Genomic DNA, 18,137 nt, shown 5'->3' on the forward strand with positions numbered 1-18,137 from the left:
AAATTAATCTTTCTTCTTGCAGCTACATGTTCACAGGTAACTGATGTTGTCAATTTCTTTGGAAATAAAGAAAAGCAATACACGTTCATCACAGGGAGCCAACGCAGACTTTTGATTTTTGAAAAGGCTCAGAATGAACTGGGGTTAACTAAGAAACTGAATGCGTCTTTGTGAAACACGTTAGTACTCCAAACACTCTGCAGTTCAAGCTGTAAAACAGAATTTATACTGCCATTGTAGTAGCACTGGAACGAATCATAGAGAATGATAGGACTCCACATGTAGTTGCTGAGGCCCAAGCGTTGCTCACTCATATTGGTCAGCTTGAGTTTATTTTGCTTCTAGAAATTTGGTTGGAAATTTTGGAAAATAAATTTGCTTTGTCAAACTATCTTCAGTCCAGTACAATGGACATAACACAGGCATCGAATACGATACAGTCCAGTCTGGCATCAATAAATAGCCTAAGAACTGATGAAGGATTTTATGTGAAACTTTCAAAAGCAAAAGAGTTCGCTGCCTCTGAGGGTGCTGAAACTATATTTCAGGTTACTCGTGTTAGGCATAAAAAGAGGATTCCTGAAGATATAGCTGCTGATGAACCAGTAGTTAATACTGAAACCAAATTCAAGACTAATGTATACTTTGGTATCTATGACAGGTTGATTAATGAATATCAGGACAAGTTTTCTGATTTTGAAAATTCAGTTAGGATGTTCTCTTGCTTGCTCCCTAAACATTTGGGTGAAATCTCACAGTTTACACAGCTGGCCAACATTTATGCCAAGGATGTAGATGAAGATTGTGCAGTTGCTGAGTACAATCAGTGTTCTTTACTTGGAAATGAGACTAAAGAAATTAGAGATAAACTTGAAAATGCCACTGTTCAAGAAGTTTTGGCATTTCTCAAGAGTATCGGTTTAAACACAGCTTACCCAAATGTAGTGGTGTTGTATAGAATTTTAGGCACAATCAGTGTGTCAAGTGCAGGTGCAGAAAGATCATTTAGCAAACTCAAATTGATTAAGAGTTATCTCAGGTCTACCATGAGTGAGGAACGTCTGTCATGCCTGGCCCTTATTAGTACTGAAAGAGATAAAGCTGAATCAATAGATTTTGAAGCAGTGATCACCAGATTCAGTAACATGAAAAAGAGAAAGATTGTACTTTAATATCTTGTTATAAATAAGAATGCAATGGCATCTACAGAAATGTAATATATGTATTATTGTATGTATTTACTGAACATCAACACACTAAATGTTCTGTACATGCTCTTTTCATTCTGTAAATGTTATACAATGCATAACGTTATATAATGTCTACATATTATAAAAACTTTGTCTTTAATTCGTGGATTTCTGTGAACTATAAACTTTTCAATAAAAGTATCCTTGTTTTCAGTATTTTCTCTCATACTTCTTTTAGTTTTCATCAAGACATTGGAGCAAATACAACAGTAATGATGTACATTTATTTCTGATGGCATAAAGCATCAAATCTAGGAAAAATTGTGATGAGAGATATGCTGGGGAACTATTCGAAGTGTTTGCCCCCTCCGGCAAAAATCCTGGATACACCACTACACTTACAGCTGTTCTGCACAGGCCTCACACAGTGCCTCACTATCACTCTCATCACTATATTGGATGGGGTTTGGCTCTCTTTTGTATTATTTTTTTCTTGGAAGGAACGGTTTGTGGGCTCTTAGCCTTTGGTTCCTTCTTTCTTGCATTAAAAAAAAATAATAATAATCCACCGTCTCCATCCTTGGAACACTCATACAGTACATGTGAAAAATCCTTTTGGTAATGATTCATTCTGAATCATTACCGATCCAATTTTTCATTACCAAATTGCCCCACATTTGGTAATGAAAAATACCAAATGGCAATCCTGGTGACGATTGCGCCAGTGATTAATGAATGCTCTTAAAGCACAATATTGTGTGGCCAGTTTAACGGAATGCACGTCTTAGTTTGCACTAGGTTAGGTGCTGCCTGTTGCTGCTCCAGGGAGCCCTCAAACTCCAGGTCAGACACTACAAAATCAATGGAAAATAATTTGATCCGTTCTCAGAGAGCAATGGAAAGGTCAGTGTTGGGAATATCATTAAGAGACAGGAAAAGATCAACTCACACACCAGCCACACCCCACCACATATTCACCAGTCCCACCCTTACTCATCGCGTGCTACAAATTATGCTTGCGAGTTGCGAGAGAATGCCGTAATTGCCTCAATTTTTCATGCCCGTCTCACACTGCAAGTACCAAACGCACTTTCTAAATAATTAATTATTGTCAGACCCCCGTCGCACATTAGGCGAGACGCACTTTGCGATGGCGCACTTTAGTGAGATGACTATATATATATATATATATATATATATATATATATATATATATATATATATATATATAAAGAATGGAGGAACATGTATGAGAAAATTTGAAGTGGGTGAAATTGTATGAAAGAGGAGAAATTGTGGTAAATTTTGCTGAAATGTATAACCTGAGAATAATGAACACATTCTTTCACAATAGAACAGGGAGAAAGTGGACCTGGAGAATCCCAATTGGAGAAACAAAAAATTAAATCGGCTTCATTATAGCAGATAAGAATAACACGATCACAAATGTTAGTCATCAACAAAGTAAATATAGAAAGTGACCATAGAATTGTGGGTTGCACAGCCAGATTCAGTTTCGGAAGTGAAAGACAGATGATGATTAAAGATAAAAAGGTAAGCCCAATAAAAGTGAAAACAATGCAGCCTTTTATTTGGAAATGAACAGATTTCAGGCTCTAAGTAATGCTGAATGTGTCATTGATGAACTGAATGACAGACTAACTAAAGTGCTAAGAGAAAAAACAAGGGTAACAGGAAAACCTAATACAACCAAAGCCAAGAAATATTCAGAAAAGGCACTCGAGCTTATGAAAAAAAAAAAAAAAAAGGAAATGAAAGTAAAAACGATGATGAAACAGAACGAGTGGAATTAAATAAGCTTATCAACAAGAGACAAAGAGAGAGAGAGAAAAAAAAGAAAGAGAAACGGATCCGATCAATTAAACTATCAAATAAGGAAAAAGTCTGAAACAGGTCCAGAGTAAAATGGCACTAGGAAAGCAACAAATTACATCACTGAAAGACAAAAACGGTGAAGTCATTAAATGCAGAGATAAGATGGTGAAGAGAGTTGAAGAATTTTACAAAGAACTATAAGCATCAAAGGGAGTGGTACCAATAGCTAACTCTTCAGTTGACACAAGTGAAATACCAGAGGTAACACCAGACGAAGTAAATATTTCTCTAAAAAATATGAAAAGAGGGAAGGCTCCGGGAGAAGATGGAATAGTAGCAGATTTACTGTTGGATGCAGAAGCACACAACAGGCTTCCTCACTTATTTACTCAATGTATAAAAAAGAAGACAATTCCCAAAACATGGTGTCATGCAACAGCTGTTTTACTTTACACAAAACGTGATTCAAAAGATCTTTGTAACTATCAACCCATTAGCTTATTATCACTCATTTACAAACTCTTCATTAATCGTCCTTATGAACAGAATAACGACAAATTTGGAAAAACACCAGCCTATTAAACAGGAAGGATTCCTAAGCGGGTATTCGACTACTGATCATCTACACAGAATGAATCAGCTAATTGAGAAAAATAAAGAATATAATAGACCACTGTGCTTAGGTTTTGTTGATTGCGAAAAGGCTTTCGTTTCAGTGGAGCACATGGCAATTATAAATTCATTGCGAGAACAAAGATTGAATGAAACCATAGGAAAACTGCTTGAAAACATATATACAGTAAAGAAGGAACTGCTACAGTTAAATTACATAGGGCCTCCGAAAAAATTAAGATGGAGAAGGGCTTGTTCGCAGCGTGCCTAAAGAGTGTTTTCGGAAAGCTAAACTGTGAAAACAAAGGAGTGAACATAGGCAGAGAAAAGCTAAAACATTTAAGATTTGCAGATGACATTCCCCTAATCTCAGAGACGGCAGAGACATGGCAAAAAATGTTGAATGACCCGAACAGAGAAAGTCTCAAAGCAGGGCCTAGGATAAATTGGAGTAAAACTAAGGTTCCACAAACATCAAAGAGCGTCATCAGAGTAAGTGAAGAAATTCTTGAAGAAGTCGAGGAGAGCAATAACTTGGAGTAAATATTAAAATTAACGAAAGATCATGATGACGAAATAAAAACACGTATTACAATTGGATGGAAAGCTGTCGGTAAACAGAGACATTATAAAAAGTAGCTTGCCATTTTGTGTGAAACGAAAAGTATACAACGAATGTATAATTCCAGCCGTGGCGTATGGTTGTGGGACCAAGAAACTGACAAAATCAATGGAAAATAAATTAAGGTTCTCAGACAGCAATGGAAAGGTCAATGTTGGGAATATCATTAAGAGACAGGAAAAGATCAACTTGGGTGAGAGCACAGACTAAAGTTAAAGATATTATAGAAGTTACAGAAGAACAGAAATGGAAGTTGGCAGGCTGTGTAGCAAGAATAACGGGAAACCGATGGAACAAGGGGCTAACTGATTGGATGCCAAGAGATTGTGAGCATGACAGAAGTGGGCCAGACAGGAGGTGGAAAGAGGAGACAGAAAAGTTTGTAGGGAATACGTGGCAAAAATTGGCTCAGTCAAGGAATTCGTGGTGAAGGTTGGGGGAGGCTCTTGTTCATGAGTGGACTTGTGATGTATGACGATCGATATATATATATATATATATATATATATATATATATATATATATATATATATATATATATGGAAGTCAAACCAGTGTTTAGGCAAAAGGAAAATTTTTCATTGTAATAATTACCTCATCATTCATTTTTCCTAAAACGTTCGGAGTACAGTGTCCATTTTTGTTCATAACTAAAAAACATTGAAAAAGCTGAATGGAGAACAGCAAACGATGATGAGAGTGATACCTTCAGTAGATTTTAAAAACGGACAGTGAAAATTACCTGACCTTAAGAAATCATATATCATAATTGAAGGGAGGTAATCCACGTCAAAATATTTACTAAATATTCACATGAAATTATAATATTGCTGGTGATATGTAGGTCTTGCTCAGAGAAGACCTCTAAAGTACAGTATAGGTAATGGCTGTATAATTATTTTTAAGAATATTCAGTCACCTGAAGGAAAATGTTCTTTCTTGCATAGAGTTGTTAATACATATTGTAAACATCTCTTGGATAAATATTTGATTTGCAGTTCCTAGCTAAGGATTTATACCTATGTCTAATATAGTCTTGATGTGTTGAATTTTTCCGCCAATTCAGATTACATTGCATAAAACTGCAGCGCCACGTCATCATGTACCTAATAATAATAACTTGATATGCCTTTCCATACTATGCCAAAACTATATAAAATATATTTGTTACAGCAATTATCCTTTCCCATGAATTGCCATTTCACTTTTGATATTGCAATTGATTGATTTTTATTTATTTATTTATTTTTTTATCTCGATTCGCCAAGTCTGGCCAGAGAGACTGGTAGGTGGGGGAGGAGCCTTTGTGCGTGTGTGACTTTATAACTCTGGCCTCCCGTGGAAAGTATCAGCGACTCTGCTTTGCTTTGTATTTTATTACTAATTCTGTACAACATTGTTTCTCTCTCCTCATCACTAAAGCTCATCATCACCTCAGTCGTCATCTCTCCCCCTTCCTTTATTCATTAGCCCATCTTCTACCATTGTCTTCATTCTCTCCTTTTCCATCTTGATCAAATTATAGTTTTTCTTACTCTCAGGTCTGTGCTGTCTCCCCTAACATTTTTCCTGTACAGCCCCTACGTTGATGATGATGATGATGATAATGAAGATGATGATGATGATGATGATGATGATGATGATGGTGATGGTCTGATTTTTTCATTCTCGAAGGCGCCATTACTTCTGAAAGAATGCTTTAACACTTTAACCCGCCGCATGCCAGCTATTTTTAGCCCTATGAGTTGCCTCCTTGCTGGCCATTTTTTGACCTTTTTTTTGGCTAAAATGATAGATTTTATGTGAAAACAACAAATTTTTCCATTAAAATACTCATCGAAGCTTGGAAATGGGTTTTATTGAGTCCTGCATACGCGTATACAGTTATTCCTGCCCTCTTACGCTAGCCACGTAGGTGAGAGAAAGCCGTTTTCTATGTAAGATAGACTCAGATATTTATGCTGAGAAGGTATAGCAATGTTCAGTACACTTTTCTTATTACTTATTACTTCAACATCTGTCACAGTTTGAGTGTCTCTCTCACTGTGAATGCACTGTCTTACACTTACTTGAAGATTGGTACGACCTGACTTCACTATGTAGTTTACAGTCCTGGCACTTACAGTAAAGTATTTACAACTTGACTTCACTATGTACAGTACTTATGCTTACAAGAAAATATTTACGACTTGATTTCACTATGTATAGTCTCTACACTCACGTGAAAATATTTACGACATGCCTTCACTATGCACAGCACTGGGTGAGGCAAACAGGCAGAGTGGAGCAGAACGAGCGTGAGGGGGGGAGCAAGAGGGTGTATGGCCTTGACTGCCTGAAGCATGATAGAGGAACAGTTAACATACATGCCTGCCAATTTTTCCCCGTGATTCTTGAAAATTGTGGTCACGTTTTAAATGGCACTGGCACTGACCACAGCTTTTTATCAGACTGTTTTAAAACGGCACTGGCACACGGTGGGTTAACCTTCATTTTAACAATTGCAAGAAATGTGACACAACTCATATCTAATGCAACCTTCGTCCGTAGAATTGGCAGCTATTAAGCCCTATAATCATCCGTCACAGCACCTCACTTACAGCTTTTCTCTTTTCAAAAAGTAATGATCTGATAAGAAAATTCTGACTGTTGATTATGGAGTGCTGTAGTATCTGCTGATAAAGTGTGCATTGTATGTGAGTAATGTCACATTCCTTGTACAGTAACTGTAAAATAGTGACCATGGATGACCACTAGTGAATTGCTGAAGCCCAAGGCACACAGTCACAAAAATCATCACAATAGCACTGCTAATCAAAATATTGGTGCCGTTGTGATAAATGATCACGATTTTCGTCTGTCATGATAGCTGAATGACACCCTTACGATGGCGTTAAGTATGTGTCATGACAGTCTTAACCCGCGCTGTCCCGACGACGTGAATTAATGCGGCAACATTGCAAGGTCCCTAATTTGCACAATTTTCAATTTTCGCGAGTGATTTCGCGCGTGATTATTGGCACATATACACGGGACACCTTCCTCTATTCCTCAACAAGATGCCAATCAGGAACAATGCCTTACACCGCATAACCTCTCCCCCCCCCTCCACGCCATTGTTTCGGCAATTTACCTGTTACCAGTGACCTGGCCAATAAAGACATTCAGGGCCAGAGTGATTCCCCAATCGATGACAATGTGGAGGACAACGTTTACATAGCATTAGAGGAAGAAACAGTCAGAAATGATGATCAGGTAATGTGGGAAAATAAAGGTCATGAATGGTGATGAGTTAGTGAGTGAAACAATGCTTATAATTTTTTTTTTTTTTATGCGAGGAAGAAGGAACCAAAGGCCATGAGCCCGCAATAATAGTTCCCTCCAAGAGAAAAACAAAATACAATAGAGAGCCAAATTCAAGATCCGATCATTTTGAGATGCCTGGACACACTACGTTTGAAAGACTGGAGATCATAGGCAGCAGGAAATACAGACAGAGGGAGACAGTTCCAGAGCTGACCTGTTGCATAAATGAAAGACTGGGAGTAACGGTTAACTCTTGCATTAGAGAGTTGGACAGAAAAGGGATGAGAGTTTGCTGCCAGACGGGTGCTACGCGCCCGTCGTAGAGGTGGAGGAATGCAAGCAGACAGTTCAGAGGAGCAGTGACCATTAAAGTAGCGATAGAAAAGAGATAAAGATGCAACAGTGCGGCGAAGAGACAGAGGTTGAAGGGAGTCAGTAAGAGGAGGAGAGTTAATGAGACAAAAAGTCTTTGACTCCACCCTATTGAGAAGAGCTGTATGTGGGGAGCCTCCCCACACATGATAGTTGTACTCCACACAGGGGCGGATAAAACCCCTGTAAAGAGTCAACAATTGTGCAGGGGTAAAGAAAGAGCGGAGTCGGCTTAGCACACCCAATCTCTTGGAAGCAGATTTTACAAGAGATGTAATATGATCTTTCCAAGATAAGTCCCGAGTAAATGAAACCCCAAGCATGTTCAAGGATGATGCAGGATTAAGCTGAATATTATTAAACATTAGTGGGTATACCTGTGGAAGATTTTGTCGGGTCGATAGGTGTAAGAACTGAGTCTTAGATGCATTAAAGACAACCATATTATTTTTACCCCGGTCAGAGATACGAGCCAAGTCAGACATTAGGTGTGCCATAGCCTCATCCCTTGTTTGTTGAAGTAACTGTTGAGATGGGCGTTGTGGGAACCGAATGGAAAGGTGAAGGGTGGAGTCATCAGCGTATGAGTGGATAGGGTTAGATGTACAGCTTAGAAGATCATTGATGAATAAAAGGAAGAGAGTTGGTGATAGGACAGAGCCCTGAGGAACACCACTGTTGATAGATCTAGGAGAAGAACGATGGCCGTCTACGACAGCGGCTATAGAACGACCAGAAAGGAAGCTAGCGATGAAGGCACAGATAGAAGGATAGAAACCGTAGGAGGGCAGTTTGGAAATTAAAGATTTATGCCAGACTCGATCGAAAGCCTTTGAGATGTCAAGTGCAATGGCAAAGCTTTCGCCAAAGTCCCGAAAGGAGGATGACCAGGAGTCTGAAAGGTAGGTGAGAAGATCGCCAGTGGAGCGTCCTTGACGGAACCCATACTGACGATTGGAAAGAAGGTTGTGATAGGAAAGATGCCTTAAAATTTTTCTATTAAGAATTGACTCGAAAACTTTTGAAATACAGGACGTTAAAGCATTTGGACGATAGTTGGAGGGTTGGGAGTGGTCACCCTTCTTTGGGACTGGCTGAATGAGAGTAAACTTCCAGCAAGAAGGAAAGGTACAAGTTGACAGACAAAGGCGAAATAGTTTGCCTAGGCAGGGTGTAAGCACAGAAGCACAGTTCTTGAGAACAACAGGAGGGACCCCATCAGGCCCATATGCCTTGTTAGTACTGAGGCCAGTGATGGCAGAAAATACATCAACTGAAGAAATTTTAATGTCAGCCATGAGGAAGTCAGAGGGGGGAAGTGATGGAGGAACAGCACCGGAATCGTCTAAGGTGGAATTGGAGGAGAAAGTCTGTGTGAAGAGATCTGCTTTATCAGTAGAAGAAATAGCTACAGAAGCATTAGAGTAGAAAAGAGGAGGGAAGGATGATGAGGTAAAGTTGTTAGAAAGATTTTTGGCAAGGTGCCAGAAGGAGCAGGAAGAATTCGAGTTGGAGAGTTGAGAGCATTTAGTATGGATGAAATTATTTTTAGTGGAGCGAAGAACAGACTTAGCACGATTCCGGGCAGAAACGTAAAGATTATGTGATTCAGGGTGGGTTGGCTCCGGTACCTTTTGTAGGCCTTCTCCTTGTTGCGGACAGCATTAGAACAAGTGTGATTAAACCAAGGCTTTCTTGCGTTAGTCAAAGGATATGAGAAAGGAATGTATGCTTCCATGCCCGAGAGAATAACCTCCGTAATGCACAAGGCACACTGAGATGGCTCCCGGCCATGGAAGCAATAATCATTCCAGGGAAAATCAAAGAAGTACTGCCTAAGGGCCTCCCAGTCCGTGGCTCCAAAATGCCACAAACGACGTTTCCCTGGAGGGTCCACAGGCCGTACCGGAGTGATAGGACAGGTTAAGGTAATAAGGTTGTGATCGGAGGAGCCCAATGGAGAGAAAAGATTAACAGAGTAAGCAGAAGGATTAGTTGTGAGGAAGAGGTCAAGTATGTTGGAGCTCTCTCCAAGGCGGTCAGGGATACGGGTAGGGTGCTGTACAAGCTGCTCTAGGTCATTAAGGATAGAAAAGATGTAGGCTTGTTCACCAGGTGGATCCGTGAAAGGAGAGGAGAGCCAATGGTGGTGGTGAACATTGAAATCTCTAATAATGGAGATTTCGGAGAAAGGAGAAATGGACAGAATGTGTTCCATCGTAGAAGTAAGATAGTTGAAGAATTTTTGATAGTCAGTAGAATTAGGGGATAAGTAAACGGCACAGATATATTTAGTCAGAGAATGACAGGAAAGCCGAAGCCAGAGTGTGGAGAATTCAGAAGAATCAAGTTCAGGAACACGAGAGCAAGATAAGTCGTTGCGTATGTATACACAACAGCCACCTTTGGCTTTGAAATGAGTATAGAGAAAGTAGGAGGATACAGAAAAGGGTTTGCTGTCAGTTGCCTGAGACAGCTGAGTCTCCGTTAGAAAAAGAAGGTGAGGTTTAGAGGAGGAGAGGTGGTGCTCAACAGAGCGAAAGTTAGATGAAAGGCCGCGAATGTTGCAGAAATGATGAAGAAGAGAGTCAGACGGTGATTCCAGGCACCTCGAGTCGTCACCGGGAGTGGGGCAGATGGCGGGGGCATTTATGGTCCCCCCCCTGGGGACTCCGAGGCTGGGTGAATTGACGCCATTTTTGGTGAATTTTGAATAGGAAGTGTAGTGTGTACTGTGCATGTAGTTTGGTGAAGATAGTTAGAGAAATTTGTACTGGAGAGCATGCTGGCCTACTCTCTGTGTAACTGAGACACTGAAAAAGTTCAGCAAAGGGGGATGGTCAGGAACTAGTCCTGAGGGCTGATGAAACGGGAGCTCCAGCACTCCCTGTCATCAGCTTTCCATCAACCTCGGGAGTACTGCCCTGCTCGACTGGTGCTACAGTCTGCTCCCCCAAATAATGCCTATATTACTGTTTGAAAACCAATATACTCTTGTACTACATAAAAATTCGTACCAAATAAATAAATAAATACTGTTTATGAGTGGATAAAATAGAACTCGTTTTCTTTGGTGCCAGCCTGTTAGAAAACCCAGTCAGATAAGGAAGTACTTGTACCTAAATCCGGTATTTTAAACCTCAAGTGAGCGATTTCTCTATGAATTTTCGATGTTTTTCACCAAAAGCGGATGTTTGAGCCAAAAAAAAAAAAAGGTCCAAAAACGTTGGGATGGGGCGGGTTAAGATGGCCATGATTGAATCACGACACCTCAATGACAATGTCAAAGTTGGTGGGTTTTGAAATTTTAACGGTCATTTTCCCGTCATGACAAAGCCACGATGATCATGACAGAGTCACGGCAGCATCATCAAGGTGTCATGATAGCATCACAAGTGTCTCCCACAGGCCCCCTGGTGTCCAAATAGGGAGGGGACAGCCCGTGGACTGTGAGCGCCGAGCGAGCCGTTGGTGCAGGAACACTGCGCTGCCGCATGCGCCCACACAGATGCCAAGTTGCAACCCACGCTAAGAATACCTAGCTTTGTCATGACGCTATCGTGATGTATTTTTAGTTCTGTCATGACGCATGCTCCATACACGTAGCGTTAATGTGAGGCGTTCTTAGGTCCATCGTGTCGCATTTTTCTGAACTGTCAAACAGTTGTCAGAATTATTAGCTCTGTTGTGACGCAAATTTAAGTCTGTCGTGATGCAGTTGTAACGGTTATTCCATCACGATCCCATCACGACAGACCTACGACGATCATGATAGCATAATGACAGACCTACACACGTTGCGATAATGTCATGGCATTGCTACATTCGGTATAAAATTCGTCGTGTGTCACGATATTTTAGTGCAAGCACTAACTTTTCGTGATGGTCCAAGACTGTGCTATGACTGTCATGATACGTCACAAAGGACCATGAGTAAGCATCACGATAGCGCTACAACCGCTATTAGTGGCGCTATCGTGATTTTTGTGACTGTGTGCGCTGGGCTTAAGGAAATACAAGCGCTTTTGAGAACAAAGGTTCAGATGATCATTATCATCATCATCATCATCATCATCATCAATATCAACGTAATTTAACAATAACCATAATCACAATCATTATAATAATAATAATAATAGTAATAACAATAATAATAATAATAATAATAATAATAATAATAATAATGACGATGATGATAAATAATAATAATAATAATAATAATAATAATAATAATAATAATAATCTATCTATCGCCAGACACATTAATCCCGTAAGGGGTGGCCACAAACAATTCTCCTACATGTCGCCCTGTCCCCTGCCATTTCACTGCCCTCCCGCCATTCCCCCGAGCTCACCCCCCCTCTCTCATATGCCTCTCTCCTCAATTCCTCCATCTCATCCTCTGTCATCCCCTTCCTCTCCCCCCCTCCACCTCACTCATGTACACTCTTTTCGTTAGTCTCTCGTTTTCCATCCTCTCCATATGGCCAACCCACCTCAATGCATTACTCCTAACACTTTTTATCACATCCACATCCACACCACAACGCTCCATCACTTCCTCATTTGCCAGTCTGTGTCTCCATGTAACCCACGTGCTCCTCTCAAATAACTTATTTCTACTGCTCTCGCTCTTGACATGTAGTTAAGTTTGGTATCACAATACTATCATCAAGTGCCGGTTTTTAGTTCTGTGATTGCTTCCCTATTTCCCATCACTGCTTTCAAAGAACCAGCAACCTTTCTTCCTTGTTGTACCCTTTCAAGTACTTCATCCTCCAAACTTACATCCTAACTCATCACACTACCTAATACTTACATGCACCCACAATTTCCATTTCCTCATCATCCAACCTTACTGTACATTCAGTGACTTCATTTCTCTCAAAGACCATAACTTTGCTCTTCCCAACATTCACCTTAAGATTCCGTTTCTTGCACACTCTCCCAAACTCATTCACCAAGCCCTGCACTTCCTCTTCGTCTTCACTTACCAATACATTATCATCTGCAAACAACATTACAGGAAGTTTCCAAACGATGTCCTCTCTCATTAGGGCCGCTGCAACAGAAGCTTGTCCCTATCAGCGTGTGAGCTACGAACCTATTGACCTGGTAACACTGTGTGAGATAATTTGGCTGGTATGGTTTAAATGGATAATATTTAATATTTGTGAGTCAGAGATAAGTCATGCCACAGTTTAAGATAATATCAGTGTAGAGCAGAAAAGATGTTATTCTTTCTGCCAAATGTGACGTTAGTGTGTGAATGCTATTTAGTAGGGACTTGGACACAAAAGATTCTTATTATTAAATGCCAAGAAGTAATGTCGGAAACGTTATAATTTATCATGAGTACTAAAGATGAGGTTACTAGGCAACATATTGGTAACCTGGGGGTCTCAAAAACCCCATGCCCCGAACATTATTTTTTTTATACGTGAACTTCTAAGGCCAAGGGATATGTCCTTCCGTTTACCCTCCTGACTAGAAAAGTCTTTCATGGGGATGATGAGGTCATTCCTGGAACTGGCTCTGATTTTACTCGAGCCATTGGGGTCTGTCAGACCCCAATTAGTTACCTAACATGTTACAACATGTCATTTCTCGTGTAAAGTTAATTTTCATATGCTGTGGTCCTCCTTTTGTTTACACGAAGTTTCAGCATCGAACTACAACAGATAACCCAAATGATTAAGATATTAGCTTTCAGTTTTGTTGAGGGTAAGGTTAAAATTAGCATATACAACATTTTGCCTTTTTTCAATAAGTTATATGTATTTTTTTATTTAAATTTTTGTTTTGCCTCAATGAAAGAGCATCGTTTGAATTATTTGTGTTTTAAACCACATTGCAATTAATCAGACTTAAGTATTTTGTTTTATTTTTTTCCCTTGAGTTATTTTTTTTTTTGCGTGTCCAACTTCTGGGCGAAGGCTTCAGTGCCTATTTCCAAGTCCCAGTGGTCCTCCTTGGAGCCCAGTAGGCCTCCTACATCTCCACATGTCATGTCATGTTTGACAGTGTAGGAAAGCTTGCAGACCCAGGTATAGAAAATGCGCATGAAATATCCGACATTTACTTGGCATGTACAAGTATGTAATTACAAATATCTCAACCTAATTATATACAATTAACCCCCCACCCGAATCAGTGCAAAAACCTAACCTAAAGAGAAGCAGTCCAGGCTCCACCGAACAGAGACTCCATCTCGGGAAACATGTGGAATATATCTGGCTGGCAAGCTGTGTGTGACGGCTCCCTTTAGTCGCCAGTTACATGGCAAAATACTTAAAGTCACAGTCACAAATATGAAATTAACTCCACTGTGCACCGATCCCACTTCAGATGCACTGTACACCGACAATATCCTCGTCAACACACAGCTGCTTCGCCGACACTCTCCACTCCCGGTGGTAATCCTGTCTGTGGTGAGACCTGCACTACTCTCCCAGCAGTTGCCTTCCAGGGCCTCTCGTCACCTCTGGTGGCGCGCTCTGGAAAACTGACGTCACATCAGGGAAAAATATTCCATACAAATATACGCAATAACAATTCAGACCCATAATTTGAATACTTGTTTTATAATAAACGAACATTAACAATCATAACCTCAAAATAAAAAAAAAACACCCAAATGAGGTTTTATATATAAATATTGTACTATAATTTCCATTCTCTTATTCTTTAGGGTAAACCATCATAGTGAAATCTTGACATTATCCCCCCCTTCAAAACAAACAAAGTTTGTTTAAACCCTACTCAAATAATATGCTATTACATTCTCACACCCTTTAATTGCCTTCACATTAGATCTAAAATTCTGCAAGAATAACGACCATCTAAGTATCCTACAATTATCCAAGGATTTGTTATTCATATATTCCAATGCTCTGTGATCAGTGTAAATAATGAACTCTGTACCATACAAATAATCCTCAAAATGTTTCACACCAAACACGATCCCAAGAGCTTCACGTTCAACTGTAGAATACTTAGTTTCTCTATGTGTCAACTTCCTGCTGGCGTATGAGATAGGAAACTTTCCGTCTTCAAACTCCTGCATCAGCACAGCTCCCAGTCCTGTGGATGACACATCAGTCTGTAGAATAAAAGATTTAGCAAAATCAGGCATCCTGAGCACTGGAGCACGACAAATTCTGTTTTCGAGTTCTTCAAATGCTTGCTGATGTTTTGCATCCCATTGCACGTTGTTTGGCATGGCTTTCTTTGTCAGCTCAGTCAGCGGGAAGGCAATGGTAGAATAATTATCAATTAATTTCCTATACCATCCTGTCATTCCAAGGAATGCTCTAACTTGCTTCTTTGTTTGGGGTGGTTCTGCATTTGATACCTTATCCAACTTTTCCTGATCCACCTTTATTACATTTTCTCCTACTCTTAATCCTAGAAAAGCTACGGACGTATATCCAACAAAACACTTTGTAGGTCGCACTGTCAACCCAGCGTCCCGAACATCTTGGAACAATTCCCTCAGAACACAGACATGTCTCTTCCAATCTGTCGTGTGAACCAGCAGGTCGTCCATGTAATTATCTCTGTCTTCCTTACCATCATTGAGTTTCCGCATCATTCGGTTGTAGGAAGCAGGAGAGTTGACCAGGCCGAATGGCATTCTGACGAACTGGAAGCTGCCATCTGGAGTTGAGAATGCAGTCTTTGGTCTCGACTCAGGATTCACGCCAATCTGCCAGTAACCTTTAGTAAAATCAAATGAAGAGAACATCCGCTTACCTTGTAATTTTACCATGATGTCCTCCTGTCGGGTCATGGGTTCCGCATCAAATACAGTTACCTTGTTCAGCTGCCTATAATTGACACAGAACCTTACATTTCCATCTTTTTTCCTTACAATAGGTGCATTGTAAGGAGATTTGGCCCTTTCAATTATGCCCATGTCCAGCATCTTTAGAATTTCTTTCCTTGCAGTTTCCCTTGTCGCATGTGGCAAAACGTAGGGTTTCATGTAGATAGGCTTTTCGGTTGTTACTTCAATTTTGTGTTCCTCAAGGTAAGTTAGACCTGGTTGATCTGAGAATATGTCAGCATACTCCTCTACTAATGACTGTAGTTCCTGCTGTTGCTCCAATGATAGTTCAGGGTTAATGTTGACGTCCTTGTAGGTTTCCCGGTCCTCTAATACTGGATGAAGCAGCATCTCTTCTTGATCCTCATCATCGTCCACCACAGCCAAAGCAGAAACCTGTGATTCACGATTCTCCTCTGCCTCTTCATACTTTTTGAGAAGGTTCACGTGAAAGATCTTGTTATGGTTCCCAATCTGCACTTTGTAAGCCGTATCACCTATCACTTGGACCACTTCAAATGGCCCCTTCCACTGCAAGAGTAACTTATTATTGTCTGTAGGCAATACTAGCAGGTCTTGTCACCCACAACCAATTTACGGGGCTTTGCCTTCTTGTTGTAGTGATGTTTGTAACATACTCTTGCCTCTGAAAGACTCTCCTGAGCAAGACGACAGGTTTCTTCTAACTTGTTGTGGAGGTCGAAGACATACTGATATGTATTGTGCACGTCATGTTCAACTGGCCCGGTCCACATTTCCTTCAGCACTTGCATGGGTCCACGAACCGTTCTACCATACAACAAATCAAATGGTGCGAATCCCGTGCTGGCTTGTGGTAATTCCCTATAGGCAAACATCAAAGCTGGTAGATACCGATCCCAGTCTCGAGGCCTCTCCTGACACATCCGTCGCAACATAGATTTCAGTGTTCCATTGAAGCACTCATTCAATCTGTTGTGCCTGGGATTGTATGGAGTACTGTGTAATTGCTTCACACTAATCAGCCTGCATATTTCTTCCATGAGTTCAGAAGTAAATTGTGTCCCACGATCACTCAGTATTTCCTCAGGTAATCCAACACGTGAAAATACCTCTAACATTGCATCCACTATCCTCTCTGTTTCCTTGCTAGGAAGGGCAACTGCCTCTGGGTACCTGGTTGCATGGTCCACTATTGTTAATATATAACGGTTACCTCTATCAGTTCTCGGGTTAAGTGGTCTAATCAAGTCTACAGCTACCTTTCGGAAAGGGGCATGGATAAGTGGCAATTCACCAAGTGGCACTTTTGTAATTCTCCCACGTGGCTCAGTCCTCTGACAAACATCACACTCCGACAAAACCTCTTTTCATCCCCGTACACCCCTGGCCAGTAGAAACAGCTGAGGATCCTGTCACCAGTCTTCTTAATTCCCAGGTGACCTCCCATCAGACCTTCGTGAGCCAAACACAACTTGTTGTCGCCACGTCTCTGGGACTATGACTTGATTAACTTCTCCATTCTGGTACACCTGTCTGTAAAGAATACCATCAACAATCACCCCTTTTGCATTACCTCTTCCCCGTGGAGCCTTTCCCACATGCTTATGGAGGCTGTCCAAACTGTGGTCTGCTTCCTAGGATGTCCTTAGTTCCTCAACACTCCCTGCTACTCGTGGAATTCTTGGCACTCTTAACGCCGACAGTGTTTTGTCCTTATTTGCTTGTCCCCTTGTCACCACAGCAGCAGCAAGGGTATCCATTTGTCGCTCGTCATTGGTTACTCCTGGAATATTATCAATAATCAAGTCACAGACAGCATCATCTAAACACATTGCGGTGACTTCTCCTACATAATAAGGAGTGTTAACTTGTAACTTTGCTACCTCGCAAATCCGAGCAGTATTATCTGCTAGCACACAACGCCACAAGTTTCCTAACAAATCTTCCGGTTTTACAAATTTCCTTTTCACTAGAACACCAGTACATCCTGTATCCCTCATTACCTCTACTTCTTGATTACCAATATACTCTTTTATAATCTTCAGCCCATTTGTAGTTTCACAAACACCCGCTACTAAAGGTATTTTCTCCCCACTGGCTGCTGCCTTGTCTTCCTTTATCCTAAGCGACTTCTCTGGACCCATTTTCGATGGTTCCCTTCGCCCTCTTCCAAACACAAGACAGTCTTTGGCTATGTGACCCTGACGATTACATAAAAAGCACACACGCCTCTCCCTGTGCTCCCGTACACCTTGCTTATCGACTCGGGTGGCCGGTTTCATTTCGCTTGCAGGAAGGGAGGGTTGCTTCACACAGTTCTTACTGGCAAGTGACGATGAACGAGACTCCAGGTAACGCTGTGCAAGTGCTTCAACTTCATTCATGTCCT

The 18,137-nt window shown here is 40.7% G+C and overlaps 1 protein-coding gene across 1 annotated transcript; it reads left to right on the forward strand.

The window, feature by feature from the left end:
- The first annotated feature begins 407 nt into the window (after positions 1–407).
- LOC145390386 (uncharacterized) lies at positions 408–1,172 on the forward strand. The gene has a single exon (XM_080265328.1). It carries the CDS (start codon positions 408–410, stop codon positions 1,170–1,172), a length of 765 nt encoding a protein of 254 aa, XP_080121454.1.
- The last annotated feature ends 16,965 nt before the right edge of the window (positions 1,173–18,137 follow it).

This window comes from Coenobita brevimanus, chromosome 14 (genome assembly GCF_032717465.1).
Source record: "Coenobita brevimanus isolate Jiangsu-jjx chromosome 14, ASM3271746v2, whole genome shotgun sequence".
Classification (NCBI taxonomy): Eukaryota; Metazoa; Arthropoda; class Malacostraca; order Decapoda; family Coenobitidae; genus Coenobita; species Coenobita brevimanus.

What these genes read in the sequence shown, in the direction of transcription:
- LOC145390386 (XM_080265328.1), top strand. Translation starts at nt 408, where the DNA reads ATGGACATAACACAGGCATCGAATACGATACAGTCCAGTCTGGCATCA.